Genomic DNA, 19,638 nt, shown 5'->3' on the forward strand with positions numbered 1-19,638 from the left:
CACCGAGCTAAATCCCCAACCCTTAACACAGTACTAGGGAGGCGGAGCCTGGAGAGGCGGAGCGTGGGGAGGTGGAGCCTGGTGGGGAGCCTGGGGAGGCGGAGCCTGGGGAGGTGGAGACAGGTGAACGGGGTTTCTGACCAGCTAGCTTGGTCTCTTTGGCAAGTTCCAGGTCAGTGAGAGCCCCAGACAGGTTCCAGCATTTTGGAAACAGTGGGCCTATGCTTTGCTCTTACTCCTGTTGTCCAATATTCCAGGTATGCCCGGTTAAGAGGTGCCTGAACAGTGTTCGGAAAGGACGGTCATTTCACTAAATACTGAATGCCAAATTTGGTACCTGGCAGCCGAAGCTGCAGTTTCAGAACGGGAAAGACAGAGCAAAGTACAAAACAATCTCTGAGGTCCTCCCAAAGCCCCCGCCAGAAACTCTGGCGCTGGTCAGGAGGATCAATAGCAATTTGGGGCGCTAACAGGGGCGCCATCCCAGTTGTTTGGATGAGCCGAACATGATGGGTTCCGGCTGCTTCTGAGTCCTCTGGGAAGCTCACGCACCATCCACTTAAGGCTGGAGCCTGGCCATTCTCCGGCCACTCCCACCTTCCTCTCCCAGACTGAATGCTCCAGTCTCCTCTACACATTCCTCCCATCCTATCCTCAGATGCATCAAGAGGATGGAGGCTGAGGAGCCACCTGAAGCCAGAAGACGCTGTCCCGAGGCCCTGGGGAAGGCCAGCGGATGCTGCCCTGAGGCCCCGGGGAAGGCCAGAGGATGCTGTCCTGAGGCCCTGGGCAAGCTTCTGCCCGGCCTCTGCTTCCTTTGCTGCCTGGTAACCTATGCGCTGGTGGGTGCTGCTCTCTTCTCCGCTGTCGAGGGCCGCCCTGACCCAGAAGCAGAGGAGAACCCTGAGTTGAAGAAGTTCCTGGACAAGCTGTGCAACATCCTGAAATGCAACCTGACAGGTAGGTGCCAAGGAGCAGTTACTGTCTCAGAGATGCCCTGGTAGGAGGCTGCTTTTTGTCAGTAACATTCTCACTCCTGAGAGAATCTAGGCAAATGATTTCCCTGAGTCTCACTTCTGTTCTCTGAGCAGAGGAGAGATGGACAGATGTCCACCCAGGGGATCAGTGAAGAGAGACAAAGCCATAAGCAGTTGCTCTGGGCCTCAGGCTCCCATCAGCCCCACCCGACCCCTGGGGCTTAGGAGAGGGTTAGTCACTGGAGATTTGGTGGGGTGGGCGGGATCAGTGGTGCAACGAAATCCCTTTGAGGTTTCAAAGAACCATCCAAACTGGGCTTGGATTCCCCAGGATGAACAAAGTTGATTCCTATTTCAGTTTGTAGAAGGCTTGTTGTGGGTATGGTCAGGGGTTGGGACTGGTGATGGCCAGGTTGTTGGCTTAACTTAGTGTGTGAGATCTCTGGCAGCAGGACCATAGTCTACCAGAGAGAAGGGGGACCCACCTTCCGAGACCTGCCAATAGTAAGAACCCCTTTGAAACAGAGATGGACGCTCTAGGTCTCTGCAAGGCTGAAGATGCTCAACAGGCATCCTTAGTGCCTGTCCCTCTGTATTTCATCCCTTGGTTGGGTCCTGCAAAGTTATAATCACAGAGCACGAGAAGAGCAGAGATGAAAGATAATCATCAGAGCAAGGGAAAATAAAATAGAATAAGAGATAAGTTAAAAAAAAGAAACAGGAGAAGACGGTTAGGACTTCCCTCCACTCACAGTCCTGCACGACTTTTGCATGCTGGTACTCCCCAGGGACATGGTTTGGGAGCCTTGTCATCTGGGACTTAGTGAGAGCTAGTCCAGGGAAGCAGAATCCCACTCCGGGGAGGGTGCCTTTTCTTGCATGTTTGTCCTAGTGACTCTTCTACTAAGTGGCCAGGGAGATGCTTCATATGCTGTTGGGACACTTGCGGCTGTCCTAACACTCCTGTCTCCATCAAGTTCAAAGCTCCCTGAACCAGCCCCCGCCTCAGATTCACCCAGGGGATCTGTTTAAAGCACACACATCCGGGCTTTCTCCCAGATCCACACAATCAGGATCCCTGAGGCTGGACAGGAAATCTCATTTGTAAAGGAACCCTGGACTCACGGCAGCAGAGTCTGCAGTCACGGAGCGTTGGGGAGTCAAGGGCTGATAAGTGTTAGTTAGAGCATTCCCTCATTAACCCTCCCCAGGCACCCTTACCTTGGATAAGAATTCTCTCCCTTTTGATGGAGCCCCAGGAAGGTCACATGACTTTCGGAGTTCACATACAAGCCAATGAGACATTCTATCCCAGGCACTGTAGAGTCTGAACTTCTTACCACCAGGCCACACTGCTTGGCAAATGGGGAAACTGAGGCTCAGAAATTAGCCTTTTGTCTAGAGCTTTAAGTAGTTTAGGTGAGTCTAGATGCCAGATTCCCAGGCTGGTGCCATTCAATTAAAACGAGTAGTGGCTTCTGCTGTGGGCCAGGCTCTGTGCCATGATCTGAGCCCAGGGACCAAGGCTTTCCATCCCAAGAGACAGCCGTAGGCTGAGCTGGGAGCTCCGTGAGCTCATCAAGCTGGTGGCTCTGTGTACTGCAGGAGCCAGGGCGTCTTACCACAGTCGGCCTTCCTGAAAGCCCTTTGCTTCTGGTTTAAAATTCTATAAGAGAGAGAGCAGAGGCTTTTATTCCTCTTGAAAACAAATAAAGAAGGATGGACTTGGTGGTACATGACTGTAATCTGGGCACCCACCAGGCAAAGATGGGAGGATTGGTACCATCTGAAGCCAGCCTGCCCTACATAGCAAATTCTAGGTCAGCCAATGGTGCATAGCAAGAACCTGTCTCAAAAAACAACAACAGCAACAAAACTCCAAAGATCCAAACAGTAACAAAACAAATAAAGTAAAACGTGAGAGAAATGCTTCAAACACTAAGAGATCCTTCAAGGGGTTGAGGCTGTAGCTTAGTCAGTTGGGGCTAGCATGCATAAAGCCCCAGTGCCACATAAACCAGTGTGATGGCCCATGCCTGTAATCCCAACATTTGGGAGGTGGAGTCAGGAAGATTAGAAACCCAAGGATATCTTTGGTTGTTTTAGCATTGGGGTCAGCCTGGGCCCTCTTTTTGTCTCAAAAAAAAATAGTTTAGGACTGTGGAAGAAGGAAGGAAGGAAGGAAGGAAGGAAGGAGGGAGGAAGGAAGGAGAAAGAAAGGAAAGAAGGAAGGAGGAAGAAAGGAAAGAAGGAAGGAAGGAAAGAAGGAAGAAGGAGAGAAAGAAGGAGGAAGGAGGAAGGAAGGAGAAAGAAAGGAGGAAGGAAGGAGGAAGAAAGGAAAGAAGGAAGGAAGGAGGAAGGAAGAAGAAAGGAAAGAAGGAAGGAAGGAGGAAGGAAGGAGGAAGGAAGGAAGGAGGAAGGAAGGAAGGAGGGAGGAAGGAAGGAGGGAGGAAGGAAGGAGGAAGAAAGGAAAGAAGGAAGGAAGGAGGGAGGAAGGAGGGAGGAAGGAAGGAGGAAGAAAGGAAAGAAGGAAGGAAGGAGGGAGGAAGGAAGGAGGAAGAAAGGAAAGAAGGAAGGAAGGAGGAAGGAAGGAGGAAGAAAGGAAGGAGGAAGGAAAGGAGGAAGGAAGGAAGGAGGAAGGAAAGGAAGAAGGAAGGAAGGAAAGAAGGAAAAAGGAGAGAAAGAAGGAGCAAGGAGGAAAGAAGGAGAAAGGAAGGAGGAAGGAAGGAGGAAGAAAGGAAAGAAGGAAGGAAGGAGGAAGGAAGGAGGAAGAAAGGAAAGAAGGAAGGAAGGAGGAAGGAAGGAGGAAGAAAGGAAAGAAGGAAGGAAGGAGGAAGGAAAGGAAGAAGAAAGGAAGGAGGAAGGAAAGGAAGAAGGAAGGAAGGAAGGAAGGAAGGAAGGAAGGAAGGAAACCCCTAAGACTGCTGAGCTCACAGCCAGGCTCCCATGGAACTATCAGCCCTCTCAGTCTCCATAGGCACCAGCAATTGGATCTAAGCCATGGAAGCATTTGCAGGGACAGCTTTGATGTCCACACTGCAGTGTTGCTGGGAACAATGGGGTGGGATGGGGATGCTGTCCCTGGTCCTCTCACTGGATGGGATTGTCTGAGCAGACAGTCCTTTCATCACTGTGGTCTTTCCCCAGTGGTTGAAGGTAGCAGGAAAGACCTGTGTGAGCATCTACAGCAGCTCAAGCCCCAGTGGTTCAAGGCGCCTGAGGACTGGTCCTTCTTGAGTGCTCTTTTCTTCTGCTGCACAGTGTTCAGCACAGTGGGTAAGTGTCCTGCTGCAAATAACAGCTTGCCTGGGAGAGACATGGGGCATGTTCTAGCAGGTATGTTGAGGCATCTAATACAAGGAAGAGTGGTTTCGGGAGCTTCTCCTAGGCTAGGGGTATAAGGAGTGTAGCTGCAAGGGGGGAAGGGGGGTTGCTGCTTGTCTCAAGGTGGGGGACACATCAGAAGATGGCATTCTTCCCTCTTCAGTGGCTGCAGCCCCATGCCTGGGCAAGGGCCCTGGTGAGCAAGGTACAGGCCAGACTGTGGTCCTTCTTGTACCGTTGACCGAGTGCTCATGCATGAAGCAGTTGGCTCACCTTGCATGTCTAGATCAGCTGGGAAGAGGGCAGACATGGCTTCACTCCACAAGCTCCTGGGCAAGTTTGACATGCTCACAGGTGATCACGCAGGATTTGTGCATGACAGTGATGTGCTCAAGGGGCCCTGACAGTAGAGAACAGGGGCAGCTGTATCAGCCTTGGGCGGGGGCATCCAACCATGAGAATGGTTTAAAGGCCTCTTAGGGGTGACAGTCTGCTGAGTCTGCTGGGGTTCCTGGATGGAAAGGCAGAGAGGTGAGGTGGTCGGGTGATGAGGACATTCTGGTGCAATCACACAGTGCAATCGAAGGCCTGAGAACAAACGAAATACCTGGTGCTATAAGGAGGTATGTCAGGAGTAAAGAGAGGAGGGTGGGAGGGAGGAGAGGCGAGAGAGGGAGGGAGGGAGGGAGAAAGAGAGAGAGAGAGAGAGAGAGAGAGAGAGAGAGAGAGAGAGAGAGAGAGAGAATACCTGGTGCTATAAGGAGGTATGTCACGATTAGGAGTAAAGAGAGGAAGGAGGGGGGAAGAGGGAGAGGAAGAGGGAGAGGGAGAGACAGAGATTGAAGCCAGGTCATGGGGCTGAAAAGGCTTCTCATCCTTAGGACAGGGGCCTGTGCAGTCAATTTCCAGCAGGGAAATAGTTGGTAGCCCAGCCTCCCAGAGACCCCCTGCAGCTTCAGCACAGGACCAGGAGAGAAACTGGTCACAGGAAGCTTCTTCAAAAGCCCATGTGGGCAATAGTGATCTAAGTCAGGACAACAGCTGTGATTGGAGGGTAGGAAGGCTGCCTAGAGGAAGATTTGGAACATGGGGTAGAGACTTCAGGCTAGTATCGGGGTTTCTGGCCTTTATGGCTAGGATGGGCAGGCTGGGAGAGTAGAGAGGATAGGGGCTGGATGCCCAGGGCTGCTGTGAATGTGGGCTTGGAGCTGGGCTGAGGGCTGGGACTGGAGAGTGGGCTCCAGACCCTTGGCATCCGGGTGGCAGGTGACTCGTGGGGAGTGGCCAGAGGGTGTGGTGTGGGTATGGAATGAAGCTGAGTGTCCAAGCATTATAATGTGCTTTCTGTGGCTGCAAAACTTAATACACAACCCAGGCCATGTCCATGTCTGGTTCTCACAGTGGCGCCAGCAGAATGGGGTGATCTGCGCTCCACATTCTGAGCCCAGCAATCCCAGTCACAGGCCGAGTGGGACTTGGTCTACTACTTTAAGACTTGGTCTACTACTGTTCCCTCAAGGAGGGAGGGGGCTGACCTTGTAGGTCTGTGAGGTGCTTCAGCCCTCTGTCTTCTGCTCGGGAAGCTGTGCTTATGCACAAGTTAACTTCGATTCCTGAACCTCTGTCTATGGAGCCCAGAGCACACGGTGGCCCGAGGAAGGGCAGACATCCCAGAGAGGACAGAGCTGGCCATAGCTGGTCTTTGCACTTGACTTGGGTGTTCCCAGGATAATAAAAGATTCCTCGTGTGAAAGTCATGTGACAGTCATTCAGAGGAGGCTCCTTTAGAACCAGGGAGGGGCGGGGGCTTGAAAATAGACTGCCTGCCCTGGAAAAAGTGCTATAAACAGCCACTCATTTAAAGACGGACTCTGAGAGCCCTCAAAGCCATACACACTCCTCTCAGGGGTCACACAAAGGCCTGGATCCTGAGTGACAGAGGACATGGGATGTAGGCGTGGTCTTTCCTGCATCACACCTCTTTCTTCCGGTTGTCCCACAAATCCATGACTGCAATTAATATGTCCTTGTTCCTGTGTGTGTGTGTGTGTGTGTGTGTGTGTGTGTGTTCAAGCCCATGGCTTGCTCAGGCGAGACAAGTCCTGCACCACTGAACTCCATCCCCAGCCCTAACTTCTTCATGCATATAGTTCTTCTCATGCCCAAACCAGACAGGTACAGTTATCCCCATACTCCAGAGGGAGGAACTGAGGCTCAGTCACACAGCTCATGTACACTTGAGTCCACTCTGCTTTCTCTCCCTGTAACCCACTTGTCTCCCCAGCACATAGGAACAGGTTGAGTGTTCCTTCCCTGGGAAGCCTGTCTGATGTCATACAGGGACAATAGAGAACAACCCACGGGTCACTAACCCATTAAGAAACACACAGAGGAACAGTCGAGAAAGGGGCAGGTGACACAGATGGGACAGGCCTTGGCTTGTCTTGGGCAGGGTGAGGGCTTCTTGTAGACATGACCTGTGAGTTGGAGTCTGACAGATCAAAGACAGGGAGCTTCCGGGAAGGAGAAATGATCCCTGTAAAACCCCAACCATAGTAGCCCCTTTATGGAGAAGTTCCTCTAGGAGAAGAGTCCTCGGGTCTTTCTATAGAGCTAGCCTCCAGGGTTGTGGGAGAAACTTGGACTCTATGTGATAGATCAGCTCTGAGAGGACTCTAGCAATGAGGGCAGGTTCCAAGTTACACAGCCTTCCATCTGGCCATTTAGCAGATAGGCCTGCTGGGAAGGCCAAACCAGGAGCTCTTGGGTCAGTCAGAGTTCTCATCAAGAGCATGGCACTTTGCTTAGTCCTTCCCCTTTCAAGGCCAAAGGCTTGATGCCCTTGTCCTTCAGAGGAGCAGGTCCCCATCCGAGGAGGGTTGGGCCACCAGGAGACACAGAAATGCTATTGAGTTCTACCCCTCATGTCCCAGGGTGGCAGACTGTAGTGGTCAGCTGTGGATTTCAGAGCCTGGCCACCAAGACTCAGAGCTGGGTATCCTCTAAAGAGATGTGGCCCTCTGAGCCTGATACGGGGACTCATAGATGCCCTACAGCCCCGCCAGACTTATCTCTAGGGCACTTGGGAGGGTAGGTTGAGACCATATGTCAGTGTTCAGCCACAGTAATTTCAGCAGCTGCCTGACCACCTGACTCAACTGTGGGCAAGAAAATTATGTCATCCCACTGCCCCCGCCCATGCACCAGGGAGAGGCTGGTGGAAAGCACATAGAGTTCAGGGCAAACGTGCAGCTCCCGGGGCACTAAATATCAGGCTTCCTTCACCTCTTGCTCAGTGGGGTCCCACAAGGCCCACAGGGTCCACATCACTTCTAGACATAAACACACGTAATTTGAAAAGGGCTAACTATTCCCTTCCTTCCCTGGGTTCCCTATCAACAGCAGAGATCTTTTTCTAGAGGCTTCCCATTTATCTCTGTCCATCTCCCAAATGGCCAGTGAGATGAGCTCACTGGGTGACCAATATCCAATGGATCTACTCCTAAGTGGGGGAGGGCAGTTTAAGAAGGACCAGGGAGAACGGCTGCTTACTGAGACCTCAGCTTCTGTCTCCATGCCTCGTGCACCTCACAAGCTCCAAAAGGGCTCTTGCAGCCATGGGTCTGGTTGTGTGACAGACAGGCAGGGTGGGTGATGTAGGTAACAGGTAGAAAAGCACAGGAACCAAGGCACAGCAAGGGCCAAGTGATCGATCATCTCCGTTATTGTTATTCATTATCGCTAACCCCACGAGTGGGTCCCATGACTGTTCCTGTCCTCAGGATGGCTAGGGCAGGCAGGGCAGTGATCAATCCCTCTCTTAGCTGCTTCTTCTGTTGCTGAGACGAAATACCAGACAAGAGCTGCTCAGCGAAGGAAGGGTTTTGGCTCACAGGTAGAAGGTGAAGTCTCTCCTGGTGGGGATGTTGTTTCAGCAGGAGCATGAGGCAGAGGGCCACATGCCATCTAGTCAGGAAGCAGAGAACAGTGAAAGCCGCTATTTAACTTGCTTCCTCTGTTTGGTAAGGAAGCCCAGCTCGGTGAATTTATGGTGGATCTTCCCTTAAACCCAGTCTAGGAAATCCCTCAACCATGCTCAGAAGTTTGTTTCCATGGTGATCTGGAAACAGTGACAACTGAGATTAACCATCCGAAGCCCTAAGCTAAGTCTAGAGACCAGTATGAAGGAATTGTGGGACAGGGGAGAAGCCATCTTGAGTAAGATACTGGGGAGAAGCAGGGGGCTGAGAGAACACGCTTCGGTTGTCTTCTTACTCTCCTTCAAGAACTTGTAGGAGCCCATTCCTTGTAGGAAGCTATGCACCATCTCTGACCTCTACCTGTTAGACACAGAACACGGTTCACACTGCCCCCAAGCTGTCTCCAGGCTTTCCCAGATGGAGTCTGCTGAGGACCACCAGCCTAGTGTAACAGATCAAGGCATGTTGGACACTTGAGTCCGCACAACTGAGGAGTATGTGAGGAATGCAGATTAACATTCAGCGCCACCAGGTATGGCATCTGCAGTGTCTTCCTTGTCCCAGAAGTTCTCAACCTTCTAGCGCTGTGACTCTTTAACACAGTTCCTCATTGTGTTGATTCCCCGACCACAAAATTACTTTCATTGCTACTTTGTAACTTTAATTTCGCTACTGTTACGGATCAATGCAAATGTCCCTGTTTTCCAACGGTCTTAGGCGGCCCCTGTGAAAGGGTCTTTCTACCCCAAAATGGGTCGCAACCCACAAGTTGACAACTTCTGGTCTTAACCAGTCAGCCTTTCTAGAACCACCTTTGAAGAACCTTGAGTTCCTCATCTTCTTGCCTCCACCTCCCAAGTGCTGTGACTACAGGCATGTGCCACAATGCTTACACAGAGCTTTGTGTATGCTAGACAAGCACTCTACCAGCTAAGCCACATCCCCGCCCCGGCTGAGACACACTAACATTGGAGACATTGTCCACACAGGGCCTTTAGCCCAGCTGCATATCCTAACCTCCTCCCTATCTCCCATAAGGCCCCATGAGCCCTGCCCCAGACCTATTAGTATCCAGGCCCAGGCAGCAGTATGAGTTTTTCAGGTGTCTCTAATGGGAGTCAAGGCCTCAAATCCCTGGTGTAGTTGAAATACATTAGCTTGGTTTAAATCTCAGGAACATCAAACCACTCCCTATTGTGGGAGTCAATTAGAGAAGCCTGTGCCCAAAAGTACCCTGAAAGAGGATGGTGGGGTGTGTTGGTACTGCCTGTGACCGCCGCTGGGTACAACAGTCCCTCTGCAATGCTTCTGCAGCCCTGCCTCTTCAACTCACCTGAAAGACACCTGGCCCTAATGCTTCCAAAGAAACACCCGGTAGGTATGAGGCTGGTCCCTTCTCACCTGGCTCAGCCCCCCTGGAATCAGGAAGAGAAATGCTTGGGCTATTAAATACTTGGCAGGCTAAGTGCAACGGAGTGATGGTATTGGAATAACGGATGCATTATAGGAAGCGATAGTTTCCCGTTCTGCGTTTCAGCATTCGGTAATTGGGGCAGATAGCCCATTCCCCACATGGTGCTGTGTGCCCTCAGAGACCTTTCTCCCAGGGTCCTTTTCTGGAATGCTGCAGATCTTCTGGACTGTAAACACATCTCACTCAGAGGGTCTTAGGAAGCCCACCTGGGGTTGGACATGTTCCTGGATAAAGTCTTCAGGTGAAAGGTTCAGGCTCTTGTGGGATGCAGCTATGTGGCCCTGCCAGAGGTCGTATGCCTTGTCTGTTTATTGTCCATTAAACTTGGTCAGTAATGGAGATGGCCAGAAGTTCTGCTGTGCAGGGGGTTTTGATCCTAAAAAGCACTTTACAGACTGTGCGAGCAATATTAGATTTGATTCTTTAAACGGAAATAAATTTAACTCCATGCCCTGACTTTAGAAGCTTTGGAGGGGAGGCAGAGACTTCTAAAGAGCCTGCTGTTAGCTTCCTGAAGTGCATGAGAACATGAAGCTTGTGCCCTATCTGGAAAGTGAGGTGTTTCTTATGTAGAGGACTTGTTCATAGCCTGTGACATCCTTAAGCCTGTGATGGCTCTGAGGGGCCCACCTGAAGCTTGGGCATAGAGTCTTTACTGATGCTCCAGGCTCAGAGTCAGCTTTGAACTTCCTATCCTTCTGCCTCAGCCTTCCACATAATGGGGATTCCAGGCCTTGCTCCAGTTCCTTGGGGATTAAGTGCTGCCTTTCGATTTTGCACCCAAGGAAATCTAGGCAGCAATTTAGAAAATGTCTTGGCTCAGGTCACAGAGCCCATGAATTGGAGTAAGGTGGCCCTCACTTCAACCACTTGCTCCTCTGTGTCCCTTAGCTCTGCCAAACTTCTCTGTGTGGGAGCTCACTCAAAAATCAGCGTATTTGAGAGGATTCAGATATGATGGCTCTGGGTTCTAATTCCTAGTATCTGTCTTAGACTCCAAGTTATCCCCCTCCACCTTTTTTCCAAGACAGTATCTCTCTGTGCAAGCCTGGCTGTCCTGGAACTCGATATGTAGACAAGGCTGGCCTTGAACTCATAGAGTGTTATCTCCCTCTGCCTCCTAAGTGCTGGGATTAAAGGTGTGTGCCGCTGCCACCATCGCCCAGCTGGTATACCTTCTTTAAGTCCTTAGATCCCTCTTCTTTCTCCAGTCACCCCACTACTCTCCCTCTGATCAATGTCTGGTAGCCACACTGGCTGTCCTAGACCCTGTTCTATTGCTGTGAAGAGACACCATATGAAGGCAACTCTTTAAAAAAATAAAAAGGAAAAGAAAGCGTTTAATTGAGGGTGTGCTTACAGTTTCAGTCCATTATTATGGTGGGAGCATGGCAGCATACAGGCAGACATGGTGCTGGATAAGTGGCTGAGAGTTCTTTCTACATTAGGATCCTCGGCAACAGGAAGAGAGAGGAGGGAAGGAAGGGAGAGGGAAAGAGAAAGAAGAAGAGGGAGAGACAGGCACACCAGAGAGAGGGGGGGGAAGGGGAGCAGAAGGGGAGGGGGAGGGGGGGAGGGGGAGGGGGGAGAGAGAGTGTATGTATGTGCACATACGAGCTCGTGTGTGTCTGGGCCTGACTTGGGCTTTTGAAACCTGAAAGCCTACCCCTAGTGGCCCACCCTTCCAACAAGGCCACACCTAATCCTTCTATTCCTATCAAAAACTCCATTTCCTGGTGAGCAAACATTAACCATGTGAGCCTAACAGGGCCATTCTTGTTCAATCGTCACACTGGCCTGTTTTTGATTCCTTATATAAGACAGCTTTGCTCTGGAGACACTTGGGTTAAAATTTAGAAACCTCTCTAGGGAGACAGAGTCCTGAGCGCACGGCTTGGTGAGTGCACCACAGCAGGCTGGGTTTCAGCTCCCGGTAACACCTTGGATGTGTGTGCGGTGGGCCCAGCCCAGCATGATCCTCACAGTCTGGCCTGTGTAAGAAAGGAGCTGAACATGGGCAGGAGAACAAGCCAGTAAGAAGGGTTTCCCATCAACTCTGCTTCAGTTTCTGCCTCTAAGTTCCTGCCTCAAGTTTCTGCTCTGGCTTTCCTCAGCAATGGGCCGTAACCTGTAAACCACACAACTCCTTTCCTCTCATAATGGTTTTGGTCAGTGTCAAAGTAAATCAGGGTAGTTCCCCTTTCCATCTCTGTTCCAATCACCTCCCCAAGAAATTTTCCCTGAGCCTAAATCCAAAATGCAAGCCTTTGTTTCAATCCCGTTTATAATAGTTGCTCTATTCCTTCTGAGCCTGGGCCTCAATTAAAACAGTAACAGTCACTTTGGTGGGTATTTGATTGACATTGGCTTCCCCTGAACCAGAGGCTCAGCGAGATCGGACCCTGTAAATGCTCATGTGTCCTCAGGCAGGAATCCACTAAGCATGTAGTAACTACTTGCTAGATGAATGAACACACAAGTTAACGAACCCTGATACCACATGGCCCCTGCCCAGCCCCTGGCCTGGAAGAATTTGATGCTCAGAGACAGATGAAAGGGGTCTGATGAGAACTTTTGAGAACCACATGTGACAGGGAGGTTGTCCTGGCTCCATTCTCTCCCTCCCTAGGACCCTGGTGAGGTGGGCATCCCACAGTCTGCACTTGGGAGGCCAAATTTCCAACAGGGAGCCAGCATAAGCAGAGAGGAGACCGGTATTCAGCCTTCAAAGAATCACCTTCAATTTAATTTGCACGATGGGTACATTTTTCTAATATTAGTCAAAGATTAAGCACAAGTACCCACCACAGAGTTTTTTCTCTGCTTGTCCATAGCTATAAAAGCTCCGGTTGCCCATTCTGAGGGGCTGCTGGCCCTGCTCCAGCTCCTGTCTCCTGCAGTAGGGAGAGTGGCATAGAAGTGTCAGAAAAACAGACCCTGGTGGGCCCTGGTCAGTCAGGTCTCGATGGACGGGATTTCTGTCCCAAGACTCCAAGCACTGCTGAGGCCTGAAGAGCCTTGTAGACTAGACTCTTGAATCGCACTATTTATCAGACATGCACACTGGGCTGATCCACTTCATTGCCCCTTGCCTCAGTTTCCCCCTTTGTAAATGGTGAGAACAACTCTCTGGGAAAGCTGGCTACTCACTACCCACAACAGGTGTTCACCAAGTGGATGTTCGCTCTCAGGGCATCACATAGACTAGCCTACAGTGTCACAGGTCCCAGCCTGGGGGGATCTTCCCAGCTAGTCGCTTAAAAGAAGGACTGTCCCACCTCTAAGCTGAAGTGCAAAAAAACGTGTAAGCAGTCAAACGGAGGTCTTCCAGGTTCTGTGTGAGCGCTGCATGCTGACAACCTCCCTGTCACTCATGGGCAGCTCTCTCACCTGAATCTTCGCAGCTCTGACAACATGGTTGTAACTTTGGCTTCTTCCCATTGTTCCTTAATGCAATGCTCACTGCTGTCTACACCACTGGCATGTAATAAATGCTTGCTATAGAAAAGCAAATATACCAAGAGGTCCAGACACACTAGAAAAAGGGCAACGGTGGCTTCTTAGAAGCCAGAACTTTGGGAGGATAAAAAATGCAGTGAGAACTGTGACTTCACATCTGCGCCTCCTCTGGATGAGCAGAGCCCAGCCTCAGGGGAACACATCAAAATAGCCCCAGTAAATGGAGGACAATTACTTTGTCCCCAGAATGTCCCCTGCCAAAGACATTTTCAGTCTGGATATTAGCTACCTCTCTTCTTTCTTATCTGCCTGTCTTAGGGTTTTACTGCCATGAGTAGACACCATAACCAAGGCAACTCTCTTAAAAACGTTTAATTGGAGCTGGCTTACAGGTTCGGAGGTTCAGTCTGTTATCATCAAGGTGGGAGCATGGTAGTTTCCAGGCAGGCATGGTGCAGGAAGAGCTGAGAGTTCTACATCTTCATCTGAAGGCTGACTTACAGCCAGCAAGGATAAGGATCTAAAACCCACACCTACTACAACAAGGCCACACCTCCTAATAGCGCCACTTCCTGGGCCAAGCATATACAAACCATCACATTGCCCCTCTGTCAAAACACATGCCACACACATGGTAGATGATTTATTCATACATACATTTATTTTCAGCACGGGGATTAAACTCGCAGCCTTATGCTTGCTAAGCACCAACTTTCCCCATGGTTATGCACCTCACCCAGGAGAAATATTTTTGTTGTGTAAAGTTTCATGTTAAAGAGAAGAAATGGCAGATTTCTTTCGAACCTCTGGTGCATGATGGGAAATGGATACCAACACCAGGCTGTCTTGTTTCTCAGGTTATGGCCACATGTACCCCGTCACCAGGCTGGGTAAGTTCCTGTGCATGCTATATGCACTCTTTGGAATCCCTTTAATGTTCCTGGTCCTCACAGACATCGGGGACATCCTGGCCGCCATCTTATCTAGGGCTTACAGCCGGTTCCAGGCTCTCCTTTGCCTCCCCCGAGATATCTCCAAGTGGCGCCCCCTTCTGCTATGCCGGAAGCAGACTGACAGCAAACCCGCAGATGAAGCCATCCCTCAGATTGTCATTGATGCTGGTGCAGACGAGCTCCTAGACCCACAGCCCAGCAGGGAGCCTGCATCTCCTAGCTGCAATGTGGAGCTGTTTGAGAGATTGGTTGCTCGAGAGAAACAGAACGAGCTACAACCACCCATGCGGCCGGTCGAGAGGAGCAACTCGTGTCCCGAGCTGGTGCTGGGGCGGCTGTCCTGTTCTATTCTTAGCAATCTGGATGAAGTGGGCCAGCAAGTGGAGAGGCTGGACATCCCTCTCCCCGTCATCGCGCTGGTCATCTTCGCATACATCTCCTGTGCAGCTGCTATCCTGCCCTTCTGGGAGACCGACCTAGGCTTCGAGGATGCCTTCTACTTCTGCTTTGTGACACTGACCACCATTGGGTTCGGGGACATCGTGTTAGTGCACCCTCACTTCTTCCTCTTCTTCTCCATCTACATCATCGTGGGCATGGAGATCCTGTTCATCGCCTTCAAACTGATGCAGAACCGGCTCCTGCACACCTACAAAACCCTCATGCTGTTTGTTTGCCAAAGAGAGGTTTCGCTACCTTGCTAAAAAACAAACAAACAAACAAACAAACAAACAACAACAACAACAACAAAACCCCCGAGGGTTCTGGTGTCTCTGTGACAGATGTGAGCCCGCAGGCTTCCCCCACCTTGGTTTTGTACAGGGTTAGGACCTGGACTGTGGTAATCTGCTATTTGAGCTACTGAGGCTTGGGAAACAACCTACATGAGGGCCAAGTTCAGCATTGAGGTCCCTCAGAAACCTGGCCACACTTGTCCTTCAACAAGAGGAAAGGTCATCTCCATTGTTCTTAGTTCAATCAGCGTCCCTGTCTGCCTGAAAGACACCATTTTAAAAATATGAAAGAACTGATGATTTCACTATTCTTTTGGTGACAGGAAGAAAAAAAAATTGACCTTGGTCCTTGGCATTTGTACTTTGAGGGGAGTTAAAATCTTCCCAAGTGGCCCCAGCCTCCCCTGATGAGTCAAAGTGTATCTAGGTAACTGGTTTCCCCTGAATGACTGCATGAATGGATGCATTTGACACCTACTCCAGCCTGGGCTACTAACATCGCCAAGCGGAGAAGTCTAAAGGACTGGATTCTAGTAGAGCCTCTGTCTCACTGCCTAGCCCATGGATGGTGCCACCTGTGTGAATTCAATGGTGACACTGTTGTCACACCAGGGATGGATTGGTCCCCACTGGGTAGAGGCACTCAGGAGCTGCCCCTGGATGGTGATGTGTAGTAGATATGCCACCTGTGTCTTGGCAACTTACTCCCTCTCTGTGGACTATCTTTGGCCAGTGAGGTGTGAGCCTGTGCTTGACCAACTAGAAATGCCACAGAGGGAGCCACCTTCATTCATGGACAATGGGTGGACAGATGGCACTGGTTGCCTTGCCTTTCCTATATAATAGCTCTAGGCTATGCTGTCTACCATCTTCCTCTTCCTAGACAGCTTCAGGTGATCATTAGCATACTCGGAAATGGACTCTGGTTCTCATCATCGACCCCTCTTCCACCAGGATCTTTGGGGTCCCCTCCTATAAAATGCACCCTAATTCTCATCTGTCTCCAAGCAGCTTTTTAAGGACCAAGATGAGTGACAGATGATACAGAGACCTGGTTGGCAAGGTTGGGGAAGGACACCTGTCCCATTTCCTTTATTTGGAGGTTATTGGAAATACCTCTTAGCTGCATCTTGTCTCCTTGAGAGTCTTGCAAGCTCAGAAACCCGAGTCCTGCAATTAGCAAAATTAGTTCCTGGGTAAGTGATGGCTGGTGTTACAGAGGGGAGCCATAAGAGAAACACTGCACTGGGCCTTAGAAGCTCACTGTCTTAGATTCTAGCCATTGCCAAAGGGAACATCTCAGAACGTCTTCGGTTTCTCCTTCTGGATTCTTCTCCCTCTTCCCTGAATCCTTGAATTTTTCTCCGTCAGTTCTTGAAGATCTACCTCAGGCAATGGGGTCAACAAGGTGTGAACAAGAACCACTACAGAGACAAAAGGCACCAAGGTGAAATTTCAGGCCAGCACCCCTGGTTTTGCCGACTGACATTCTTCAAGCTTTGCTAGTACCGGTAAGGTGTGGCAAAGCCCCGAAAACCCAAATCTATTGAAGACTGTCCCCCCCCAAGGGGGCTCAAGATGGGGCTGGAGGGTGCCTAGAAGTTCTACAGATACCCAGCAAACACTGGCTGTTCATCCAGATCAGCACAAGCAAAGCTAAACCAAGCGAATCCCCAGAGCATTAGTGACTTCATGACAGGTGGCACGAAATCCTCAGTAACTTCCACTTTTCTCTTTTGGTTATCTATGATCTATGTCTGTCTGTCTGTCTGTCTGCCTGCCTGCCTGCCTGCCTGTCTGAGTGCATGGGCACATGTGCTAAGGTGTGTATGGGGGCCAGGTAGCAGAGGATAATTTGTGGAGTTGCTAATCTTCTATCATGTGGGTTTTGGGGACCAAACACAGACTGTCAAGCTTGGTGGCTCTCACTTTTACCTACTGAGACATCTCATTGGCTGTCTGTTGTTTCTGAGACAAGCTCCCATCTCGTCCACGGCAGATTTGGATGTGGCCCATAGTCAACGATGACCCTGAATTTCTGATCCTTCTGCCTGCACCTCCTTAAGTGCTGGGATCATAGGAGTCCGTCACTACACCTAGCTCACCCCAAGCTGATGACCCAACCCAGGGCTCCATGCATGCTAGTCAAGCACCTTACCTACTGAGCTACACCCCTAACCCCTGTTACATTCTTCTCGGGACAAAGACAGATGATACAGAGACTGTTGGGAATGCCTTGCCCATCCACTTATCCAGTTAGCTAGCAACGAAACTTTTCATGATTCTGAAGACGTGCATTTGTGTGTCTCCCTGCCCCTCACTTCCTACCCTCGAGCCGTGCAGCCCACGGCGATGCATTTCTACGTGTGTATTCCAGAAAACAGACTCTCCAGGTTCAAGAATATGAACCCATGACTCCAAGCCTTTCCTCAATGGCTCTACTCCTTGCTTGCACTTTCTGTTGCCCCTTGACCCCTACTATCTGTCTTATTAATCCAGACTATATATTTCTGTTTTATGCTGCCATGACAAATACCTAAGAACAGAAAAACATGGAAGGGTTTGCCTGGGTTCATGGTTTCAGAGGGTCCAAGTTAGTGGTCTCTTGGCTGCATGTTTTTGGGACTGTGCTGAAGCAGAATAATGTGACAGAGAGGAAGAGGTGGACAGGGGAGGAAGTGGGAGGAGGAAGAGGAGTAGTTGGTGTTGCAGTCAGGGACGAGATGTACCATTCAAAGGCACCCCCATGCACCCTCACCCCAGTGACTCACTTCCTCCCACCATGCCTTATCTCCTACAAGCATATTTACCTAGGAACCCCATCAATGGGTTAATTGATGAAGTCAGAGCCTTGGGATCCAGTCACCATTGCACAGCTCTATCAGCTAGGGTCCAGCTAGGATCCAGTCACCTCTGCACAGAGCTACCAGCTTGGGGAGGGGGGTTTCTAGCCTTCGATATATGAATCTGTGGAGAGACAGTTCATGTGCACATCACAGCAGACTCCTGAATGACCTAATCACTTTCATTTCTTGTGGGCATGAAGTCTGCAAACAGAGTGGTAGAGTTCTTGAGGGATGGCCTCTCTTGGTTGATGGACATGCAGAGATCTCGTGTGGATTCCTCTTTTCAGAAGGGCATTGATCCCATCCTGAGTGTTCCGAACTCCTGACATCAGCTAACCCTAACAGCCTCATCTCCACTGGAAGTCAGTTTCAAAACGTGACTCTGGGTGACACATTCAGTCCTTAGCATTCAACTGGCAGGAACCACTGGTCTAGGCAGTGGTGTCCTCAAACATCTCTGATGGGTGCAATTTGCAGCCAGGGTTGAGGAACAGGCCATTTGCTCTACCGGAGCTTCAAATGCCCCTTTCCCTGTGGTTCGACTGAAAATTTGCTCTCTAGGCTCAGTTTCTTGTAGTTTCCTTGGAGTGCCCAGATTACCGAAAGTGTTTGTTTTTGTCCCCTGCGTGTTCCCACTGCACCCGGTCACCAGACTATAATAAGGGTCTAGTCCTCGGTCTCCTGTCTAAACGAGGAACCACCTGAGCAAAACCACAGTGTCCTTTGCACTGTCAGCCACACACAGAACTCAGTGGGTCTCTTATTAGACTGCTCTGTGGGAGCCGTGAGAGGGTCTCAACTTACCCATAATTTCCTGGGCCCTGGAGTGGAGGAGCACATGCTGTGTTTCTCACGCAACCTCCCCTGTTCCAGGACCAATGGCCCGGGTGCCACTGTAGTCCAGAGTCTATGACATCATCCTGCCCACCCTGTCCCGCAGCCTGACACTGTTTAACCAAAAGATTAAGTTCGGGTGAGTTCAGAGGTGGGCTCAAATGGCACAGCCGGTGAGGAAACAGATGGCGACGACTTTGGAAGATCCAGTGCAGGGGTGGGGGTGGCGGTGGGGGTGAGGGGGTGAGGGAATCCGGATACTGCAGAGCTGGCTTTATCGGAACCTTCTTGTCGGACCTTGGTGAGGCCAAACCAGGAGCAGAATGCGAGTCCTCAAGTGGCCACCAGGTGGCGCGCCAGACCGTGTCGACCTCGCAATCCAGGGCCAGCAGGTGGCGCGTTCACCTTTTGCTTCCTCTTGGCGATTTTGGTTCCTGAAGAAGCTCCAGGTGGAAGAAAAGTCTCCACATCCTGGGCAGCTCGGAAAGCAAGGTGAGGCACTGTAGCACCCTGACACACTTGCTTTCCATGTATGTGGGTCTCTGACATCAGCTTTGTTTGACTGTCGTTTCCCCTTTGCCTTATACTGGATGCTTCAAGCTTGTACCCTGTAACCAATGCACTCCACTCTGTCTGCATGGCACGGGAGGAGTATACACAGCCTCCTACATCCCTCATTCCCACCCTGCATTCTAGGCTCTACCCTCGTCACCCCCAACAACATCTCCCGACTCTCCTCTCCTCTCATCTCTCCATCTGAGTGCAGATCCAATGTGCCAGCAGCCTAAGCTGTCTCCCTTGGTTCTCTTCTGCTTCTGGGGGGGGGGGGGTCTTGTGTGTTCTGATGTGAGTTCCCGGCCTCAGTTTCTCTCCTAAAACTCCCAAGCAGCTGGCTCCAAGTACATCTGGCATCTGGGTTAGTCTGGTGGCATTCATTCACTTGGTACCCAGGGTTCATACTCCCCACGACCCCAAAGGAAAGAGAGAGCAAGCTTGGAATATTCAGCATATAGTATCTGGTGTTATATTATGTCTGCCGGTGAACGGCTCTGCCTTT

At 50.7% G+C, this 19,638-nt stretch overlaps 1 protein-coding gene across 2 annotated transcripts; it reads left to right on the top strand.

Annotated features, from left to right (window-relative positions):
• Window positions 1-637: 637 nt before the first annotated feature.
• Window positions 638-14,948, top strand: Kcnk18 (potassium two pore domain channel subfamily K member 18). 2 transcript variants are annotated; one of them, NM_001003820.2, is given in 3 exon segments: window positions 638-960; window positions 4,125-4,253; window positions 14,072-14,948. In NM_001003820.2, coding segments are annotated over 3 exon segments (1,218 nt in total). In that variant the 5' UTR covers window positions 638-671; the 3' UTR covers window positions 14,872-14,948.
• Window positions 14,949-19,638: the final 4,690 nt, after the last annotated feature.

The sequence above is a fragment of the Rattus norvegicus genome, chromosome 1, assembly GCF_021556685.1.
Source record: "Rattus norvegicus strain SHRSP/BbbUtx chromosome 1, alternate assembly SHRSP_T2T, whole genome shotgun sequence".
NCBI classification, from domain to species: Eukaryota; Metazoa; Chordata; class Mammalia; order Rodentia; family Muridae; genus Rattus; species Rattus norvegicus.